The sequence below is a fragment of the Stegodyphus dumicola genome, chromosome 6 (genome assembly GCF_044657685.1).
Source record: "Stegodyphus dumicola isolate Sdum_Otavi_A_Nest chromosome 6, ASM4465768v1".
In the NCBI taxonomy this organism is placed as follows: Eukaryota; Metazoa; Arthropoda; class Arachnida; order Araneae; family Eresidae; genus Stegodyphus; species Stegodyphus dumicola.
This window is the reverse complement of record NC_140773.1, coordinates 74,108,499-74,127,932: the sequence shown is the minus strand read 5'-3', so window position 1 is coordinate 74,127,932 and position 19,434 is coordinate 74,108,499. Positions and strand designations below refer to the sequence as shown.

General features: G+C 32.6%; 1 protein-coding gene across 11 annotated transcripts in view; it reads left to right on the top strand.

Moving 5' to 3' along the window:
• The window catches only part of LOC118192223 (multiple PDZ domain protein-like), a 1,451,385-nt gene that overhangs the window by 1,412,507 nt on the left and 19,444 nt on the right, over positions 1 to 19,434 (top strand). For all 11 annotated transcript variants that reach the window (XM_085818535.1, XM_085818539.1, XM_085818542.1 and 8 more), the window contains 4 exons: positions 1,396 to 1,479; positions 3,899 to 4,123; positions 13,283 to 13,399; positions 13,496 to 13,602. In XM_085818535.1, the coding sequence (XP_085674661.1) occupies positions 1,396 to 1,479; positions 3,899 to 4,123; positions 13,283 to 13,399; positions 13,496 to 13,602 (533 nt within the window). The remainder of the gene's footprint in view (positions 1 to 1,395; positions 1,480 to 3,898; positions 4,124 to 13,282; positions 13,400 to 13,495; positions 13,603 to 19,434) is intronic.

Below are 19,434 nucleotides of genomic sequence, written 5' to 3'. Positions count from 1 at the left end.
GATATTCTTGGTTGTAGTTTTTCATGGTAGGATGTAGACTCTTGTGTCATCTTAACTTTTGGAAAATTTGAGAGAGAGTTCACTTTCACATGCATTCAAATTTTATTGTAATTCAGTATGCTGTTTTCATGTTTGCAATTTTTCTGGACATTGGTGTATGCAAATTCTGTTTTCCATTATTGTTTTTTTAATTTAAGTCATTGAAATGGTTAATGATATTGATATCAAATTAGGAAATACATTAACAGAGCTTGAGAAGATACTTCAATATTCTTTAAAAATTTTCTTAGTTCAGCATTTTGCAGCATCAGAAACACATTGTATCATGTTGCCAAATAAACAGTATTGTGTAATTAGTATTTTAAATAAAAGCATTTTATTGTGCAATAGAAGGTATTCTCTTTACAGTGTGTGCAATAAATTATAGCAAATTTTTATATCAATTATATTAACTAATTATTAATTACAATATTTTATTATTTTTTAAAGTTCTTGAAATACAATTGTTGTTATAATTATTGCTTTAGGTATTATAATTAATGCTTTAGATTTGCTGTGATTTATATTATCTTAATTTACTTTGTTTTCCAGTTTTTATGCATTTTAATATGAGATTTAATCCATTGTGATTTAAATCTTAATTGTTATTTGCATTTATTTTCTATATTTTTTTTAAATGTGTTATGTTTGATGTTTATAACTGAAGCGGAATAAATTATTCTAAACTGAGATTTCATCTCTATCTCAATCATAGTAAAGGCATGTTATATTTAACCTGTTAATTTAAAGAAGTGGGCATAATATTTAAATTCAGCTAGCTGTAAAAATTGAAAATGAGTTTAAAATAATTCAATGCGGTCCAAAGCATAGTATACATTACGTTGTACTCCACTACATTTCATTCGTGTAGTTATATTCTTATCAATTATATAATCTAAGTTCTGAAAGAAAGTAAATATAAAATACATTTGAGGTTTTTATTTATTTAAATGCAATTTCACTTTAATTATATTTGTGTAGGATAGTAAAAATTTGTAGTTAAATAAACTCATAAGTGAAATACTTTATTCTGCATTTTTATTATTTATAAGCACTGAATTTCATCAATGTTGAAAAATTTTTAGAAAATTAAATCCTGCAGAATTTTTCCTGCAGAATTCTGCAGAATTTGCAGTTAACAAGAAACAATAATTATGTTTCATTTTTCTGGGAATTTTAAATTTTTATCTTTTATTAATAAAAGTAGTTTTGTGAGATAGTTTTTAATTAAAGAAATATGAATATATTTTTACTTTTACAAAAAATATTATATTTTTATTGCAGGACATTACCACTGCATGCTTGCTTTTATTATCTTAAAGTTTTTTATGATTCTTTTAACTTTTCTCTTTATAGGGTGCTGTAATAATTCATGAAGTATATCCTGATGGTGCAGCTGCATTAGATGGTCGCTTAAGGCCAGGTGACCAAATTTTGGAAGTAAGTAATAAGCATTTGTGTTTTGTTAACTGTTTATTTAAATGTAATTTTACATTTTGTTTATTTATTGAATTATTGTGATTCCTTTTTCATTAATCATCAGTTTTACTGAATAAGAAGTAAGCAGCTATTTAGATTAATGATAACGTTAAAATTTTAGACATCTTTCTTATAGATAAAAAAAAATTAAATGAAATTCTGGTAACATTACTGTAAAAGTAAATATTCATTCATTTAGTATTTAAAATTGCTAAATATAACTAATACTGAAAAACAAAAAACAAAAAAAGAAAACTTTGCATATTTTCTTACTCATAAAAACAACAGTTTAACATATAAACACTATAATAATAATCCATATGAGGAAGTGCTGTTATTTGGAATTTGTCATTTGCAGGTTTATATTTATCTACAAAATTAAATTTTCGGTCTGAAGTTTGTGCTATTATCTGTAGTTGTAAATATTCTGACGTACACAAATTCTTCCTAGAGCTCTCACAATGAAAGAGATACATTAATACAGAATTATATCATTAAATGTAATTCAAAAATCAAAAGTTTCATATGAAGCAAGTGCTGTAATGTGTTCTAATTGTCTCTGATTTAAACTGCTGAGCAGTGTCCTATTAGATTTGCTTGTAGTTTTCTAAAAACCTCTGTTGAGTTTTGAAGTGTTAAAAGTTCATGTCTTAAAAATTATTTATGTAGATTAAGACTTACTAAGAATTTTTTCCTCTTAATTTTTACATATCCTGTGAAGGTGCATTGCATACAAATTACAAATAATTGCAGATTTATCTCTATTGATACTAGAATATTGTTTTGAATCCAGAAGAAGTTTCTGTGAATACTGTTTAATAGTTAACAGTATCATCTTAGAATGTATGTGACACATCCTAACATCTTAGTATATAGCTTAATTGAAAGAATTCATCATCCTTCAGTTCCAATAATTCAAGAGGCATTAAATTACAGTAATACAGTTCAATTCATATGATTTAGTTTTTTCTATGTTTGAATTGTCAGTCAGATTAACATTCAAGATTTTAACTATTAGCCCAGTAAATAATTTTCAATCTCAAAAGTATACACCATAATGATCAAATTTATATATCTTCATTTCAAATTTTAAAACTGTCTGCAATTTAATTTTCTTATGAGTACTTTTCCATTAGCGCCTTCCACATATTTTGACAGTAGTGTGGTAATAATATATGTGTGCATTTAATTATTCTTGTTTACACATGTTACACGTCTGTAGATGGTAGTATTGTTGTATCTCGGCAAGTGTTTGGCTTCTCTTTCACAGGGGCCAAAAAGCGTACCAGGTGCATAACGAAAAAGTACATTTTGAATATAACATGTAATAGAATTATGCTTTGATGTATTGAATGTTGTATTGAAGACATTAGCACCTTCTTTTGTAACATACGAGGGCTATCCAGAAAGTAGATTACGTTTTGGAATAAAAAAATAAACAAAGTATAGGAAACAAATTTTATTATATACAGATGAAAGCCACACTCAAATACTACTTTTCTACATAGTCACCATACAAATTAAGGCATTTATCGTAGCGATGTACGAGCTTGGAAATTCCTTCGTCGAAAAATTCGGCCGCCTGCGCCTTCAACCACTTCGTTACCTCTTCTTGCCTTCCATCTTACACAAAACTTGTGGTAACCAAGCTTTTCGCTGATGATTTCGTGCAACAAACTTCGCGAAATTTGTGGAAAACTCAAAGAAAGTTCCGTTATTGTGAAATTTCGATTTTCACGGACTTTAGCATCGATTTTTTCGAGAAGTTCGGCGGTCACTATGCTGGGTCTCCCACTTCGATCTTCGTCGTGAACATTGGTTCGGCCATTTTGAAATCTTATGACCCACTGACGCACTCCATCTTCAGTGATAATGTTGTCCCCATACACTTCACGAAGCTGCCGATAGATTTCTATCGGTTTACAGTTTTTTGCAGTCAGAAACCTTATTACTGAGCGCACCTCGCAGCTCGCGGGATTTTCAATTAACGCAGACATTTCAAACCGTCACAGTATCTGAACGGAGCACAGCACGAACCTCTCACTAGCACGGCTAGATGCAGACTGAGCTGCGCAACGCTCTGACCCCAAGATGGCCGCGCTAGCCCCGCCCCTAGCGGACACAGACGGAAACGTAATCTACTTCCTGGATGGCCCTCGTATAATAGAATTAAACTGTGATAACTGATGTATTGAATGTTGTATTGAAGACATGGGAAATATGTCATCAATATAATATTCACTACATCAGTCATCACAGCATAATTCTATTATATGTTACATAAAAAGGTACTTTTCTATTATACTGTCATGTCATTTAATATATATTACTCATTGCTTCTGTGTTATACAGAATTAAACTTAATTTATTTTCTCTAAAGGTGAATGGTGAAGACCTTCGGGATGCACTTCATGAGCATGCAATTACTGTTCTGAGGCAAACACCAACAGTTGTTCAGATGCTTGTTTACAGAGAGGAGGGTCACAATCATGAGGAAGATGCTTTTGAAACATTAGATGTAGAGCTGTACAAAAAACCTGGGAGAGGGTTAGGTTTAAGTATAGTTGGACGAAAGAATGGACCAGGTGTTTTCATAACAGAAGTTGTAAGTTTCTTAATTTTTTCTTGCCCAAAAAATTAATGTTGTTCCATTTGTATGTGTCCCACCTTTTTTTTTTTTTTTTGGTAATTCTTTTAAAAAAAAAAAAAAATACTATTTTTTCTTTATTAATTTTTCTATTTGTACTTCATAACTGTGAGTGGATATTATACATTTCAATTATCTATTCTTATACATTAATATTAATGCAACCACCTTAGTAGAACCTTTCAACCTCAAACAAGACCATCCGATCAAGGCAGTTATTAGGGGTCTCCGCAACACTGCCAAGACGGACAAAATAGCACAGGAACTGACTTATATTGGATATAGCGTTCTGAGTGTGACTCAGTTTCGCAAGCATAAAACCTGGCACCCCATGCCTTTATTTCTCGTTCAATTGAATCCATCATTAAATGCCTTCGATATTTTCGAAGAAACAAGAATGATGGGATTAGATATCAACATCGAAAAGCACATAGGCAGAAAAGGTCCAAGCCAGTGCTGGCGCTGCCAGGGCTTTTTTCACAGCTCAGCAGTATGCACACTTCCTATCAAGTGCCTAAAATGCGCTGGCCGCATTATGCAGCTCAATGCACAAAAGATCCTGAAGAGCCGAATACCTGTGCTAACTGCCTTGGCAGTCATGCCAGTAACTGGCTTCACTGTCCACGCCATCCTAACAACAGAAATAAGGCCAAAAAAATCCCCAATTTTCGGTCAAGGTGCCGGGAAAACAAAATTCGTACCTGCTCCTACTCCTGCTCCTCTCAGCAGCACAGACCCCCTATTTTCCTCAGTTGTTTCCGGACATGTAAACAATCCCGGGCTTCAAAACCCCAAGCCTCAGAGAACCATCCAAACTCCTAACTAGACGCAAGAGCAGCGAACAGTCCAGACGCCGCAGCTAACTGCCCAGGTTCCAGCCCCGACTCCAGATAATGGAAGCTGCACAGATACTCTGCACAGTGTATTCCAAATATCTCGGGAGTTCGGGATTCAGCATTCAATCTTACTACAAGCATTCCGGGAGGCCTTGCCGAAGCTCAGACTCGTCTCATCTGGGCCGGAGAGAGCCTTCTGCATCTACGAGGCATATTGCAGCCTCCTCAACTAAGGCCTCAAGTTCAACACCACGACAGCAGAGGACCCTCTTCTAATTGGATTCTGGAATGCCAACGGCATAAAGAAAAAAATACACGAAGTCTGGGATTATATTAGTGAGCACCACTTGGACCTCTTCGTCATTTCTGAGACACACCTGGTTGAGGGACTTAGTGCGAATATCGTGAATTACATCTGCTACCGCAATGACAGAGCGGATAGCAACAGTGACACTATTCGTGCTAGTGGCGGCACTTCCATATATGTAAAACGCTCCATTAAACACTCGAGAATTCCTACTCCACAGTTAGAGGCTTTGGAGGCAACAATTATCCAAATTTATCTTCCAAATTGCCCCCCAATAGCAGTAGCGTCCTGCTATATGCCTCCGAGACGGGGACCTGTCTTTATCTCCGATCTCAGAAAACTAAATGGAATTTCCCTCAATTATTGATTTGGCTCTTTTCAAAAATATTCCTTTAGCTTATTCGATAGAAGTGATACTGGAATTGTCCTCGGACCACTACCCGGTACACCTCACCCTTAATTCTAACAAAATCAATGAAAATTTACCGGCGCAAATCTCAACAACCCCATCCAAATTAGCAATAATCAGGAAGTTGACTTTGCCATTCAAAGGCTCAACCAAACCCTCTTAAACGCATTTAATGCGGCTTCTAAACCCAAATTTAAAACAAATTATTCTAAATTACTGGCCAATATTAAAGAAAAAATCAAAATTAAAAACCGCCTTCGCAGAGATTGGCAAAATTCACGTCTTGAATCTATTCGAACTCAACTGCGAAGGCTCCAGAACGAGATTAAGTCTGACATTAAGAAATTTTCAGATGATAAATATGCAAAGTATCTTAAGTCTCTCAAGACTTCTAATAATAGCCTTTGGGATGCTAGTGCTCCGCAAACCCAGACACGACATTCCCCCCCCCCTAATGGGCACGGTCAATAACCGGATGGCACTTACAGACACTGAGAAGGCTGAACGCATTGCGGACAGTCTTCAAACACAATTCTCAGCTAACACTGGACTCATGTTCGATTCCTGTGCACAGCACACGCATGATGTTCAACACCAAGTTGAAGCTTTTCTCTCCTCAGATCAACCTGAGGAACCCATTATCACAACAATGACTGAGATTTCTGCCTTTGTCAAAAATCTCAAACCTACAAAAGCACCAGGCCTAGATAGGATTTCTAATCGCGTGATTAAGAATTTACCTGTCAAATTTGTATTTTACTTAGCAGTTTTGATGAACTCAATGCTAAGGTTAAAATACTTTCCTCATAGCTGGAAAAATGCTTGCGTTATACCTATTCTAAAACCAGGAATGGACCCAAAGGTGCCCCAAAATTACAGGCCGATCAGACTCCTGTCTTCACTTAGTAAAATTTACGAAGCTATACTGCTTAGATCCCTGAATGATTTCTGCTGAAGCCGAAATATAATTATTTCTCAGCAATTCGGTTTTCGAGCTAAGCACTCAACTCAGACCCAGCTACTGAGGGTAGTTGAAATGATTCACACAGGATCTCACAGTGGAAAGCCTACAGCTATTGTTTATTTAGACGTAGCAAAGGCTTTCGACAGGTGTTGGCATATCAGAATTTTATTCAAGCTCATGCGACTTGAAATTTCGGCTAATTTTGTGCACATAATGCACTCTTACCTCAGTAATCGTTCCTTTTCTGTCAAAGTTAAAAACTCTATTTCTTCTCCTAGACCTATCCAGGCGGGTGTCCCTCAAGGAGGAATAATTAGTGCATTACTCTTCAACTTGTATGTAAATGATGTACTACAATCACCCAGTGTCGATCTAGCACTTTATGCAGACGATACAGCCATCATTTCACAACACTCATCACTGCACCGTACTCTCATGCACCTCCAACAGTACTTGTCAGAGTTAGAGTCCTGGCTCGTCACCTGGAAAATCAAAATTAATGTTGCCAAGAGTGCCGCCACAGTTTTCTTTCCAGGAAGAGGAATGTCCATAATCAACTCCAACCACTCAGGCTCTTTGACGAGGACATACCCTGGGTGGATTCATACAAATATCTAGGAGTTTATCTTGATTCAAAGTTACTCTGGAACACACATATTAATTATGCAATAAGAAAAGCCAGAATAGCAAGAAACCAACTCTTCAGCCTCATCAATGGAACCAGCCACCTCTCCCTGAAAAACAAAGTCCTCCTGTACAAAAGTACCATCTTCCCAATCCTCACCTACACAGCAGCCATATGGTCTACAGCCGCCAATAGCCATCTAAAGAAAGTCCAAGTGTTTCAGAGTATTACGCTTCGGATCTTGACTAATGCTCACTATTATGTCCGAAATGAAGTGCTTCATAATGATCTCCAAATTCAACCTCTTGATGCCTATTTCCGGCACAATTCGGTCAAATTTTTTAATAGATTAACGCTAATTGAAAACCCTGTCCTGCACTCACTTCCCGTATACAATCCGGCAGAACCCAGTTCTGCCAAGTGACCTAGGAGCGTTCTCTCGAGAACATTTAACATCTTTCCTAGGAAGCCAAAACGGAGGTGTTTGCTTGACTAGGGAATTCTCTCATCTCTCTCTAAAAGCACTTCACGGGCTTAACCCGACAACCTAAAATTATTTCTCCCACCCCTGGATTTAATCCAGCAATATTTAACTCGCAATTCAAGTCCGTGCTGCTCAGATCAACATATCTCCCTTTGCCAAGACCTTTACCAATTAATAAAGAATTTAATATTTAAAAAACAGAAATTATTAGTGGGAATAAATCGCTTTTACCATCTATTATTTCCAGATAGTATCTCTAAATATACCACCTGCATCCTGCAATAATTAATCACCATCTACTTAAATCAACCACTGCCAGACAAACTTATTTTAATCTTAAATTAATTATTTTAATCTTAAATTAATTACAGCTCTATGTCACAATAATCCTTACAATAGTTCACAAGTTTTATTTTTCAGCAACAGTAAACTCAACAAGCTTGCATTTCTTACTACAATCCTGCCTTAATTAATAGCCACCTAACCTCTTACACAAAAGTAATCCCTTTAAAATTTACCGTTAAACTTCTCCTCTCTTTTGCTTTACTTAACCATTACAATAGCCCTCCAAAGCTTCTCCCCCCCCCACCTACTCCTCGCGCTCCGTCATTTTCGCAGTTAAGTGACGTATGGTTACCTGCTGGCGGTCGGAGTGCAAACTCCCCCCCAACCTTACCTTGCGCTTTTCTCTTCTCTCCTCTCCTCCGCCATTTTTGGCTGCCTCTTCAGCCATCTTTGGTCGTCAGACTGGCTCCCTTCCCCCGCTCATCCCAAGGCATTAGCGAATCTGCTGCTATTCAGAGTAGCTATGACATAACCTTTCCCGGGGCCGGAGGCAAGTTCCTCTCACCCCATTTTCTTTCAACTGTTTCGATTTCATTCACGCAATGCATGCAGGAATTGCCTCAATTCTTCTATCTTTCTTATCGCTTGAGGTCTTTGACCCTTTCCTAAGCGAAATTGAATGATGAAGGAAACTTTCGTCCCTTGAGTGGACCTCTCATTCACTTCTGGTATTTAAACCCTTAACGGTTTCATTCTCTCACTTTAGCTATGCTCACTCTTAATTATTCAATTTATTTTCTTAGCGAAGTTGTGGAGGTTATTGCATTTATTTGCAAAGGTACTCCGGAAGCAAAACGCCTTGGGCCTTAGTAGAAGTCACCAAATTTTCAGAATGTGCCAAACTCTGGCAACCATGCACAAAACCACTCGTCCAGTAACCATTCTCATAACAGTTCCTTCAACCCAGCAATGGTGTCATTTCATATGCAATCCTTTTTTGTTGTATTAATTTGCAACGTTAAGGTTTTTTTATAAATAACATGACATACTTTTTGCTTTGTTTTAAATTATGAGCTTGTGAAATTTGCCAACAATGGAAGAAACTGCTGTAAAATTTTCGCAAGCATACAGAATTTTGCTGAAATTTTTTTAAAGGAAACAGTGAGGAATGTATTTTCTGGATAGCCACTGTTGCCAAGGGTTGCATGAAGCCAAGTCTTCATAATCCTCTAATATTTTTCGAAGTGAAAGGAAATCTGAGAGAAGAATAATACAAAAAAAATTACTAAAAATTTGAGAAAGAATGTGTTTTATTTTTTTTTTATTGTGTCACATAACCCTTATTTAATAATTCAAATTTGTATTTTAAATTGTTAAAATATATTTCCTTCTCATATGTTGATAATGTTTACTGACTTACGATACATATCCATAGTTTGGGAATCTCTCTAAGAAAAAGGTAGGCAAACCACAAACTTGCACTGAATATTTACCTTTCATCTGTAAAAAATCGTGAAATTATGCCAAGGTGGTTGCATTAATACATAAGTACCCTATTCTCAAATGTATCATGCTTTTTCAATATCTAAAAATCGAAGAAAACAATATTTAAACCAAATGTGCATAAAGTAAACAAAATACTCAAAATTTATTAAAAGAATTTGTAAATTTTGTTTTATATAATGTTCATGTGTTAGGAAGCATGCAGATTCATGATAGTTTTAATTTTAAAAATTTAATTTTTAAGTCCATTGTTAATGATTGAAATAATTGGATTTAAATTAATCTGAAGATGTTGAAACAGTAGCACATACAGTAGTATAGAGGGTTAAGAGTCAAAAATTGTTAACTAGAGAAGTCTTTAAATTGAGATACATCACTATACTGTTTTGACACATAATTTGTTAAAGACCTGTAACTCTTTGAATTCACATAAGTTATCATTTTTTAACCAAAAGATATTGTTATCATGTGTAAGCCATGCTTATTACATTTTTTTTTTCCCAATAGCATTCTCTTGTATTATTTCAGAACTTTTCTAAATGGTTCAGTAATATTAATGTCTAGTAACTTAGGATATTTTGATAGCTGTTAGGTTTATTCTGATGTTCTTAAAGCTATCTTGAAATATGTTTTGTTATATTGATATAAGTATTTTCCACATAAAATTAGGAATAATAATTATGTGCCTCTTTAAATGAGCATGTCTTCGAAATATGTCATGGCAATTATATAATGCTTTGTATTTTTAAAGTTCTTATAGAAAGCTGTTACACAATATTGATATATAACTGCAAACTCCCTTTGTGTGGCTTCTGTCTGCATTTTTAAATTCTTCCTTTGGTGAAAAATGAAATAAGAAAAGATTCATTGTCCCAAATGACGAATTTTTATTTATCATGGTTTAAATTCTGATATTATCTGTATGTACTGGATGGAACTACCCTGTATTTGAAGGAATTGGAGATTTTCTCTATTTTGCAGCATCCCTAATTACTTATAGAACTGGTTTCAATCCATTATCATAATTGGCTCTTCAATCCAAAAGCATTTGGATTGTGGAGTTAATCCAAATCCAAAAGTTACCATCGAAATGTATAACATCTTCTTGAGTGATATTCATCTGTTATTTTTTTTCTGTCCTTTTAAATTTTGTTGACTAATTTTCATATCATCCCTTTGAATGATATGAATACTAGTCCACAGAATTTTAAATTGTTTTTGGTTGGCAGTTTGTTTCCATTTTCTCACTTCAGACATTCTATGGATATCACAAATTGTTTTCATGACACATGTATAATTATGGATATTCCTTTTGTTGCCTGTAAGGGTTGGACTGATGCGTGGACATATTGATTTAATTTATAATTTCTTGACTTAACATTATTTTCATATATTTGTGTATTTCAGTTCAGAAACAGGCTTTCTCTTTTATGTGCCTTGATACACCAACCCCTGATGAAGATAAAATCTATTTGCCTTTACTTTTTTCTGTCAATTTGCCCTTGTCTTGTATATGGGGTTATTTTTGTATGAATTTTGTTTTTATATAGGACTGATTTGTCTGGGGATTTTAGAACATCTCTCATTTTCTAGTTAGTTTTTGTAGTATCTGTTTTGATTTTGGGGGCCAATTCATTATTCCAGGATTAAATATGGTATTTTAATTTGCTTAAATTACATTTTGAATTTAATATGTATATATATATGTGAATGTGTGTGTACACACACATGCACACATAGGGTCAATTTCAAGCACAAGCAACATAGGCAGCTGCGTAGGGTAAGAATATAGAGCAATGCCTACCCACCTGGCATCTAGGCCTTCTTGTTTAACCAGAAGCCTTCTCCAAACTGCCACAAACGATGGCAGCCAGCAGCCCGGCCGCGTTCACGTTACAGCCATCAAATTATGTGTTAAATATGCCTAGGGTGCCAGTTTTTGCAGTCAAGTTATTTTTACTGGCAAAAACTTCAAATTAATAAATGTTTAATTCACACAGGTCACAAACTGTACTGACTGCCTAGGGCACTGAAAAGAACTGAAGCTGGGCCTGTATACCCTTATGAAAATGGTTCATAGAATTCCGTAAAAAAAAAAGTCGGTGTTAAACTTTTTTAGAATCTTTTAAAATTATGACCCAGTTTTCTGTTAACTGAGTCAGAAATCATCTAAAGATTTTAATCAGATTTTAGATATAGCTTCTTGAGAATTATGTATAGAATTTGTATAGGAGTAAATGTAGATGTTTTACTACAGAGATTTGTGCAAAGATCTTGTACAAAATGTGTATATAGAGACGTTTCTAAAGATCCCACATATATGAGCATAAAACTGTGCATATCGATTCTGTTTATAGAATTCTACTGTAAATATAAGATCTAGTTTATAGAAAATTAGGCCCTACTTCTAGAGAGTTCTGAATAAGTTTCCTTTCTTTAATTTTCTATAAAATGTCATATAAAAGCTTTTGAGCATTTAAAAACATTATAAAATCAACAAAATTTTCCTCAGAGATTGAAAAGAATGAGTTAAATTTTGTTTTAATGGAATTTTTTAATTTTGTCTAAATTTTGAAATGATCAATATCATGGACAGGATGAAACTTTCAGAACAGATCTGATTTTCTAATATTTCTTTTTATGTTGATTTCATTTTAAAATATTTTAATAAAAAAATTGATAGATTTTATATAGTGTTTAATTGAAATTAAGAAACTATTTTTCTTATCAGGGGTATGATCATAAATTTAATCTTTTAATTATTTTTATTATTTAAACTGGTTTTATACTTCTATAAGATTTAATTTCTGTGCTACATGAGCAGTACTGTATAAAAAAATTACCTAAAATGTTATATAAATTTAGAAGATAAAAAATATTAAGCTAGAGGGAGACAGCAAAACTTTCCATTAAAAATTATTCAACAGTCACAAATAAATAATTGCTCTTATCACATTTAGTAGATCAGAAACTGAAGATTTTCTTTCATTACATTTTTAAAACTTTGCAACATTCTATAAAATACCATGGTATAAAGGTTTTATAAAGTTTCTGTATGATTTTATTGAGAAACATTTCTATTGAATTTGCATTTTCTGTATTACCTATAAAATTCAGTAAGAATTTCAGTAGAGCTTCATTAGCCATCATAATTTTTTTTTTTTTTTTTTTTTTTTTTTTTTTTTTCTAAATGATACCAAGGGTAAGCTTACAGATTTACAAGGCCTGACAAATACATCTTTGTGCTCCTAGGAAGAAGCCTTTTAATAAAGAATTTTAATAATTTAAAATTTAGAAAATAATAAATTTAGAAAAGAATTTTAATCCTCTCACCCGTACACACACACATTTTGCTATAAGGTAGAAAGAGAAGAGGAAGCTGTACTTCTTTCCTTTATAAAGGAGACACTTTGCATACTGAGAGGGTGTACCATATTAGGTTTTTTCCATTTGTAGAATATTTAATGCAATGTGTGTGCAAAAAGGTAGAGTAACAAAATCTGTGTGCATTTGGGTTCCATGAAGCCTAAAATCTTGGGCAATTGACTGTATGGCTTGATTCTTAATCCAGTGTTGATGTTACCCATTTGATTGAAGAACAAAATTTTCTTTGGTAAATATTTTCATTACTTATAGTTCCCCATGTAAATACCCTATGTTCATCTCCCTATGTAAATACTTTATTTATTTGTTTAACTATATAGGTTAAAGGTGGTATAGCTGAAGCTGATGGTAGACTAATTCAAGGTGATCAGATTTTAGAAGTCAATGGACAGGATTTAAAGTCAGCATCACAAGAGCATGCAGCTGCAGTTCTGAAGGTAAAAACTTACTGTTTTCCAAACTGCCTTTCTCTGAAATGTTACTTTGTTAGTTATTAAGTTATATTTTTTAATTTTCTGTGTTGTTATTGTTAGACTACGATGGGTAGAATACACATGAAAATTGGTAGATTAAAAGCTGGGTCTAGGCGAAGTACTTCTAGTTTAACAACTACTCCAAAAATTCAAGAAAGTTTAGACTCGTAAGTTCAATTGTTTCTTTCACACTTTTTTTTAATAAAGTGATTAGGTTTATGAGAAAAAGTATATCTGAAATTATTAAATTAAAATTATTTATTGAAAATACTATTGCTTATTGTTCATGACGTTTGATTTTAACGTAAAACATAATTTTTTTTCAGAATGCTGTTTCCAGTTTTTTTTTTTAATTTATTGTTTTCTTTTTGCATTAAGCATAATCAGATGAAGTAGTTAAGTTTCTGCTTTTACTAAGCTGCAGTTCAAGCATTATATCTTGTATTCTGCTACTAAATTATCTGTCTTTTTGTTGGTGTTATATTTTAATGAAAATTTTTGTATGCATTTGATTTGCATGTTTGTTATAAAATGCCACATGAATAAGATTAAATTCATTCCTATTGTAATCTGGTTGATTATGGGTGTGATTGAATCATGGAATGTTTTTTTTTCCTGTGTGCCTGCTCAGCTGAATGAGCTTGCTAACTATCTTTAGTTTTTCATATAACATTTTTCTGAATTTTAGAAATGCATTTATATTTTAAACAAAATAGTTATTTACTATCCTTCATTTGTAAATACTTCCTTGGAATATATATTTTAATAAATACATCTGCAGTGCAAAATTTTTACCTGTTAATTAGCTTAAACTATTGAAATATCCAAATTAAATGTGTGCATGATTGCATCAAATGTTTTTATTCCATGCATTAAATAGATCTGAAAAGCAGATATGTTTAATGTTTCGGGTCTATTATTGAATTCCTCCACAAGACTTAAAATTTCTTATTGTATATCTCATGTATCTTATATTTTCAGCTTGTTTAATCTTCAGTAGGCTTGTGTGCATAGTTTCTATAGGTAATATTGTATCGCACTTCGTATTTTTTAATATTAAGTATCTCTAGTCTGGTGTACTTCTTCTCCTTCCAAACTTTCTTCACTGCATGTTACTTGTGACTGTGTGTCTGGTGTACCACTGTGTTTTCTCTGTCATATCTGTCTTTTCACTAGTGACTATTGCTTCTGTAGTTCTGAGTATAAGCTAGTGTTCTATGTAAAATTACAGTGCTTAGCTCAAACCTTGCAGATTTGGCTAGTGATCTGATCCTTTTTAGATTTTGTAATTTTCCTTAGGATATCATTCCTGAAATCTTTTCCCTATATTTAACCTATCAGAATTTTCTTTACTATTGTATACAATTTTATTCTGAAATATATATAATGCACGCTAATACTGTAATTTCGGGTAAAAAAGCCACCCTGCCGTTTATGCCACACACATAATTAAAAAAATTAAAGTTCATAAGATAAGCTGCATTGCCATGTACACCACAGCAAAGCATACCAAAATAAGGCACTTAATATTCATTTATTTAATTCTCTTCCATTGTTAGCATTTTATAACATTTAGAACATAATTATGAATGTTAATATATAAACAAATAAAAAAAAATTTCATGTGTACACCACATGACTTTCTTGTATGGAATATTAAATTATACCCAATGTTCCTGCATTTCATTTAAACATATTGAATTAACAGTTAACGAATTTTGAATTAAATCTACTTTGTGGATAGCCAATAAACCACAACTGAGTAAATGCACTCTTTAAAGTTCACTATATTTATTTATCATATTTTTTTGACACTTTTACTTAACAGCGTTACATCTCATTCATTTTATAACTCAGAGTGCACAAAAATTATATCATCTGAAGAATTACCACATGTTTTATTTAAATACTATAATAAATCTAAAACAATATTTTAAAGAAATTTAACAAATAATAATGAAACAGTTTTTTCACATATGATTCAGTGCCACTTACCTAATGCGTATGCGCTACTAATTAATTCAGTTCTCACTTTGCGGAAAGGCAAAAGTACATAAAAATTCAAAATATTTTCATTAAAAATTGAAAGATATAGAAAAACATAAAACACCAAGTACATTAAAACATTTTTTACAATTAAAATTACAGTTTCTATGCAAAAACAAGCTAATAACTTAAATGATAATTCCAGAATGAATTAAGCATAATTTAATTTGCAATAATAAAAGAAGACATTACTTGGTTATTGCGAAGCTTATTTTCTCTAGATTGGCAACAAATCCACTATTCTGCTAAGTGTCAAATGTAAACAAATATGGCTAACGCGTTAAACAAAAATTAGGCTTAAATGCACTTAAAAAACTTTTAAATTGTTGGTAATTCCACAATTATTGCATGCAGGTTAACTAAAGGTATAGAAACCTTAACCAGAAGATAAGAACAACATAATTCAATAATTTTTAAAGCAAAAAAGGCACAATTTATAAACATATAAGAATAAAGAAACTGAGCTCACTGAGCTGAGTAACATATTTACGTATATGAAAATTATCTTAATTTATTTCACCAGTGTATATACATATATTTATGTACTTTTGGTGCATCCAATTACAACCAAAATGAGTGGTGCACATCTACATGTCATAGCAGTCTTATATACAAAATTTCAACTTTCTGAGGCTACTTGTTTTTGAGTTATGCGAGATATGTACTAGGACATACATATGTACATACAAGCGCCACGAAAAAAATCTGTTCAGAATTCATTTTAAATCAGTTTTATAATTTTTTTTTTCGGGGGGGGGGGAAGAGTCCTTTATTCTGTCCTTACATACAGATGTCACGCGAAAACGTCATTAAATTGCATTCGATAGTAGTCAAATTGCATATTTTCGTTGAAATATGATACACAAAATTTTTCGTGATTACAATACCTCCTTTTTACTTCATACAAGGAAGTAAAAATGTTGCGTATTCAAGGCAAAACATTTTGCTGAAATTTTCTCTGAGTGCCCTAGACCAAGTTTTCAGTGATTAAGTCTGTACTATTCTAATGCAGATGGAAAGAAAAGAAAAACACAAAGCATTGCAGTTGCATCCTTTGTAAACTCTGCCACTAATATAAACTGTTGGACTAACTGTACCAACGAGGGCACCCTCTGGTGAGTAGCCAGAGAAGTACTTTAATAAAAGCCAAGTGATAATTTATGACAGACTCTTGTTCTGTAATTTTTTTAAGTTAAATGTAATGTCCATGTATAACTTAAACCTGTTAATAAATAATTGTTACTCTATAAAGGATTATTTTATGATGTGTACACCACATGACTTACTTGTATGGAATATTAAATTATGCACCATTTTCATGCATTTCATTTAAACATATTGAATTAACAGTTAAGGAATTTTGAATTAAGTCTACTTCACCAATAGCGCATAAACCACAATAGAATAAATGCACTCTTTAATGTTCACTTTATTTATTTACCATAGGACACTTCGACGCTAGGTTAACTTAACAGCGTTACATCTCATTCATTTTATAATTCAGAGTGCACAAAAATTATATTATCTGAAGAATTACCACATGTTCTATTCAAATACTATAATAAATCTAAATCTATGAAAAAAATCTCTTCAGAATCCATTTTAAATCAGTTTTATAATTGTTTGGTGGAGAAAGAGTCCTTTATTCTATTCTTATGTACAGATGTGACACAAAAACATCCTTAAATTGCATTCGGTAGCAGTTAAAATGGATGTTTTCTTTAAAATATAATACCTAAAATTTTTCGCAATTACAATACTTCCTTTTTACTTCGTGCAATGAAGTAAAAACTTACCTTCAACTTGCCCAAAACACTGTTGATTTCTAATAGGCATTATTTTTACAGGTTTAGTAAACTTTGTTTATCACCATAAATTAATGTATTATGAAAAAGAATACATAAATTACATAGTGAATCAGAATTTTATAATTTAACTACATTTACTTGTATCATACACTTCAAAATCTGACTCATCTATGCCAGAATTAAATAAATGTAACAAATGGCCAGCAAAGTCAGTTTCATCGCTCTGTTCTAAATCACTTCTTTCATTGCTATTTTCTTTCTTTTCTTTTCTTTTCTTTTCTTTTTTTTTTTTTTTTTTTCTATGATTTCTGATTTAATCGAAGCTGATATGATGATATCAACTCGGACTGATAGCCATGCTTTATTGATCCACAAGGCCTTCCTCATATGAAACTTTTCTCATCTGGACAAAATTTGTGAAGAAATAGAGTCAGCTTTGTATCCATTCCTTGCATTGTTTTTGTAACTCATGATTGAAAATTTTTGAAAAGATCTAGGGGCATTATTGATAGTAAGATCCAGTGGCTGTAAAATTTTCGTGAGCCCGCCTGGTATCACTAAGAAATTTGTGCTAAGTTTTTTTTTTTTTTTTTTTTTTTTTTTGTTTTTGTTTTTGCTTTGTTTTTACCATATCCACTAAATGGGATTGCATTAAATACAGAATGACAAGTCCCTTAGGTTGAAAAAAGTACCTTTCCTTTTTCTATAAATTTCTGTCGGTTAAGTCATCGTCACTTCTTTGCACATCCATACTTTTTTATTGCAAGTAATGAGACTAATTCCTTTAGGGAAGTTTCTTTATGGAACTGTTTTCCTTTTGAAATTTATCAAAGGGGTTAACTGCTCTCCAATGGCAGCGCAGCCCAAAACACGAGTAAAAGAAGTTTTTTTCATTCCCGGTTGTTAACACACCAATAGATTTTTGCCTGTTGAATGAACTGTTTTGCTCGAAGGACAGTCAAAAGTAATGAGCATTTCATCCATACTAATTTTTTGCTCTCTATTCAAAATTTTTTGTTTAATTTTCTTAGATGTGTACTCCATAAAAGCTATCTTTTTTTTTTTTTTTTTTTTTTTTTTTTTCAAGCTAGTCTACAGGAAGCTTCTGTCCATGAGAAGATTCTGCCTGTTGTTTGGTTCCTGATGGATAACTTCTGTTTTATGAATCTGAAACACCATTTTGGTTCTACAACAAAAATTTTAATGCCTTTTTATTGAGCAGTTATTTTTGCTTGAAGGCAAATTTTAACTGTTGATACTGATAATCCCTTTTCTCTCTGTTCTGCTGTCCATTTCTCAAAATTGTCTTCCAAAATAGGCCAGGTTATAACACCAGTCAGTAGCATCTTTAATTCTTAGGCATTTCCTCTGAATCCTCTTGTTTGGACTTCTACTCCCAACTTCATATATTGTCAACTTGAAATTCTTTAACCATAGCCTGATTTCTAATTTCTTTTGCTTTCTTCACTGCCAAAAGCTTAAAAGCAGCTCTATAACTTTCCTCTGAGTAGGAACCATAATGATGATAATAATTTTAAAAATTCAACAAGTGTGAGCAATAAAGTAAGCAATAGGCAAGCCACAAATAGGGTTTTGTAAAGCTCGATGATTTGAAGCTCGGTTAAGCTCGAGCTTGAGCTTGATTGTTTTTTCGGGCTTTCGAGCATTTGAAGTTGACATACTTACATTATCAAAAGACTTATAATGGACTTGTAATTAAAATAATATTTTTTAGAAATTTAAAAGAAACTTTTTCTTTGCTTATACATTTATTTATGCATTTATATTAATGAAAAATATTTTTAAAACACCAGTGCATCTAGAGATTTATCTGATAGCTTCGACCTAATTTTGGTGCAAAAATTGTTGGCCACGGAAAATGCTTTCTCAGAATCAATCGACATTGGTTTTTATACTGTAAATAGCTTCAAGTAACAGCTTTAAATTTACAGTCAGTTCACCATTACTTTTTGACAAAGTAAATTCTTGACTTAATTTTTTAAAGCGGTCACCTTCCGGTAGTTTGCTAATCGTTTCTGCTTCACTGCTTGATTTTTCATTTGATGAATTTGGTGATGAATCTGGTGATGGAAATAAATGCTTCATCAAAGCAGCTGCTAGATCTATAGAAGCTTTTGATGGCAT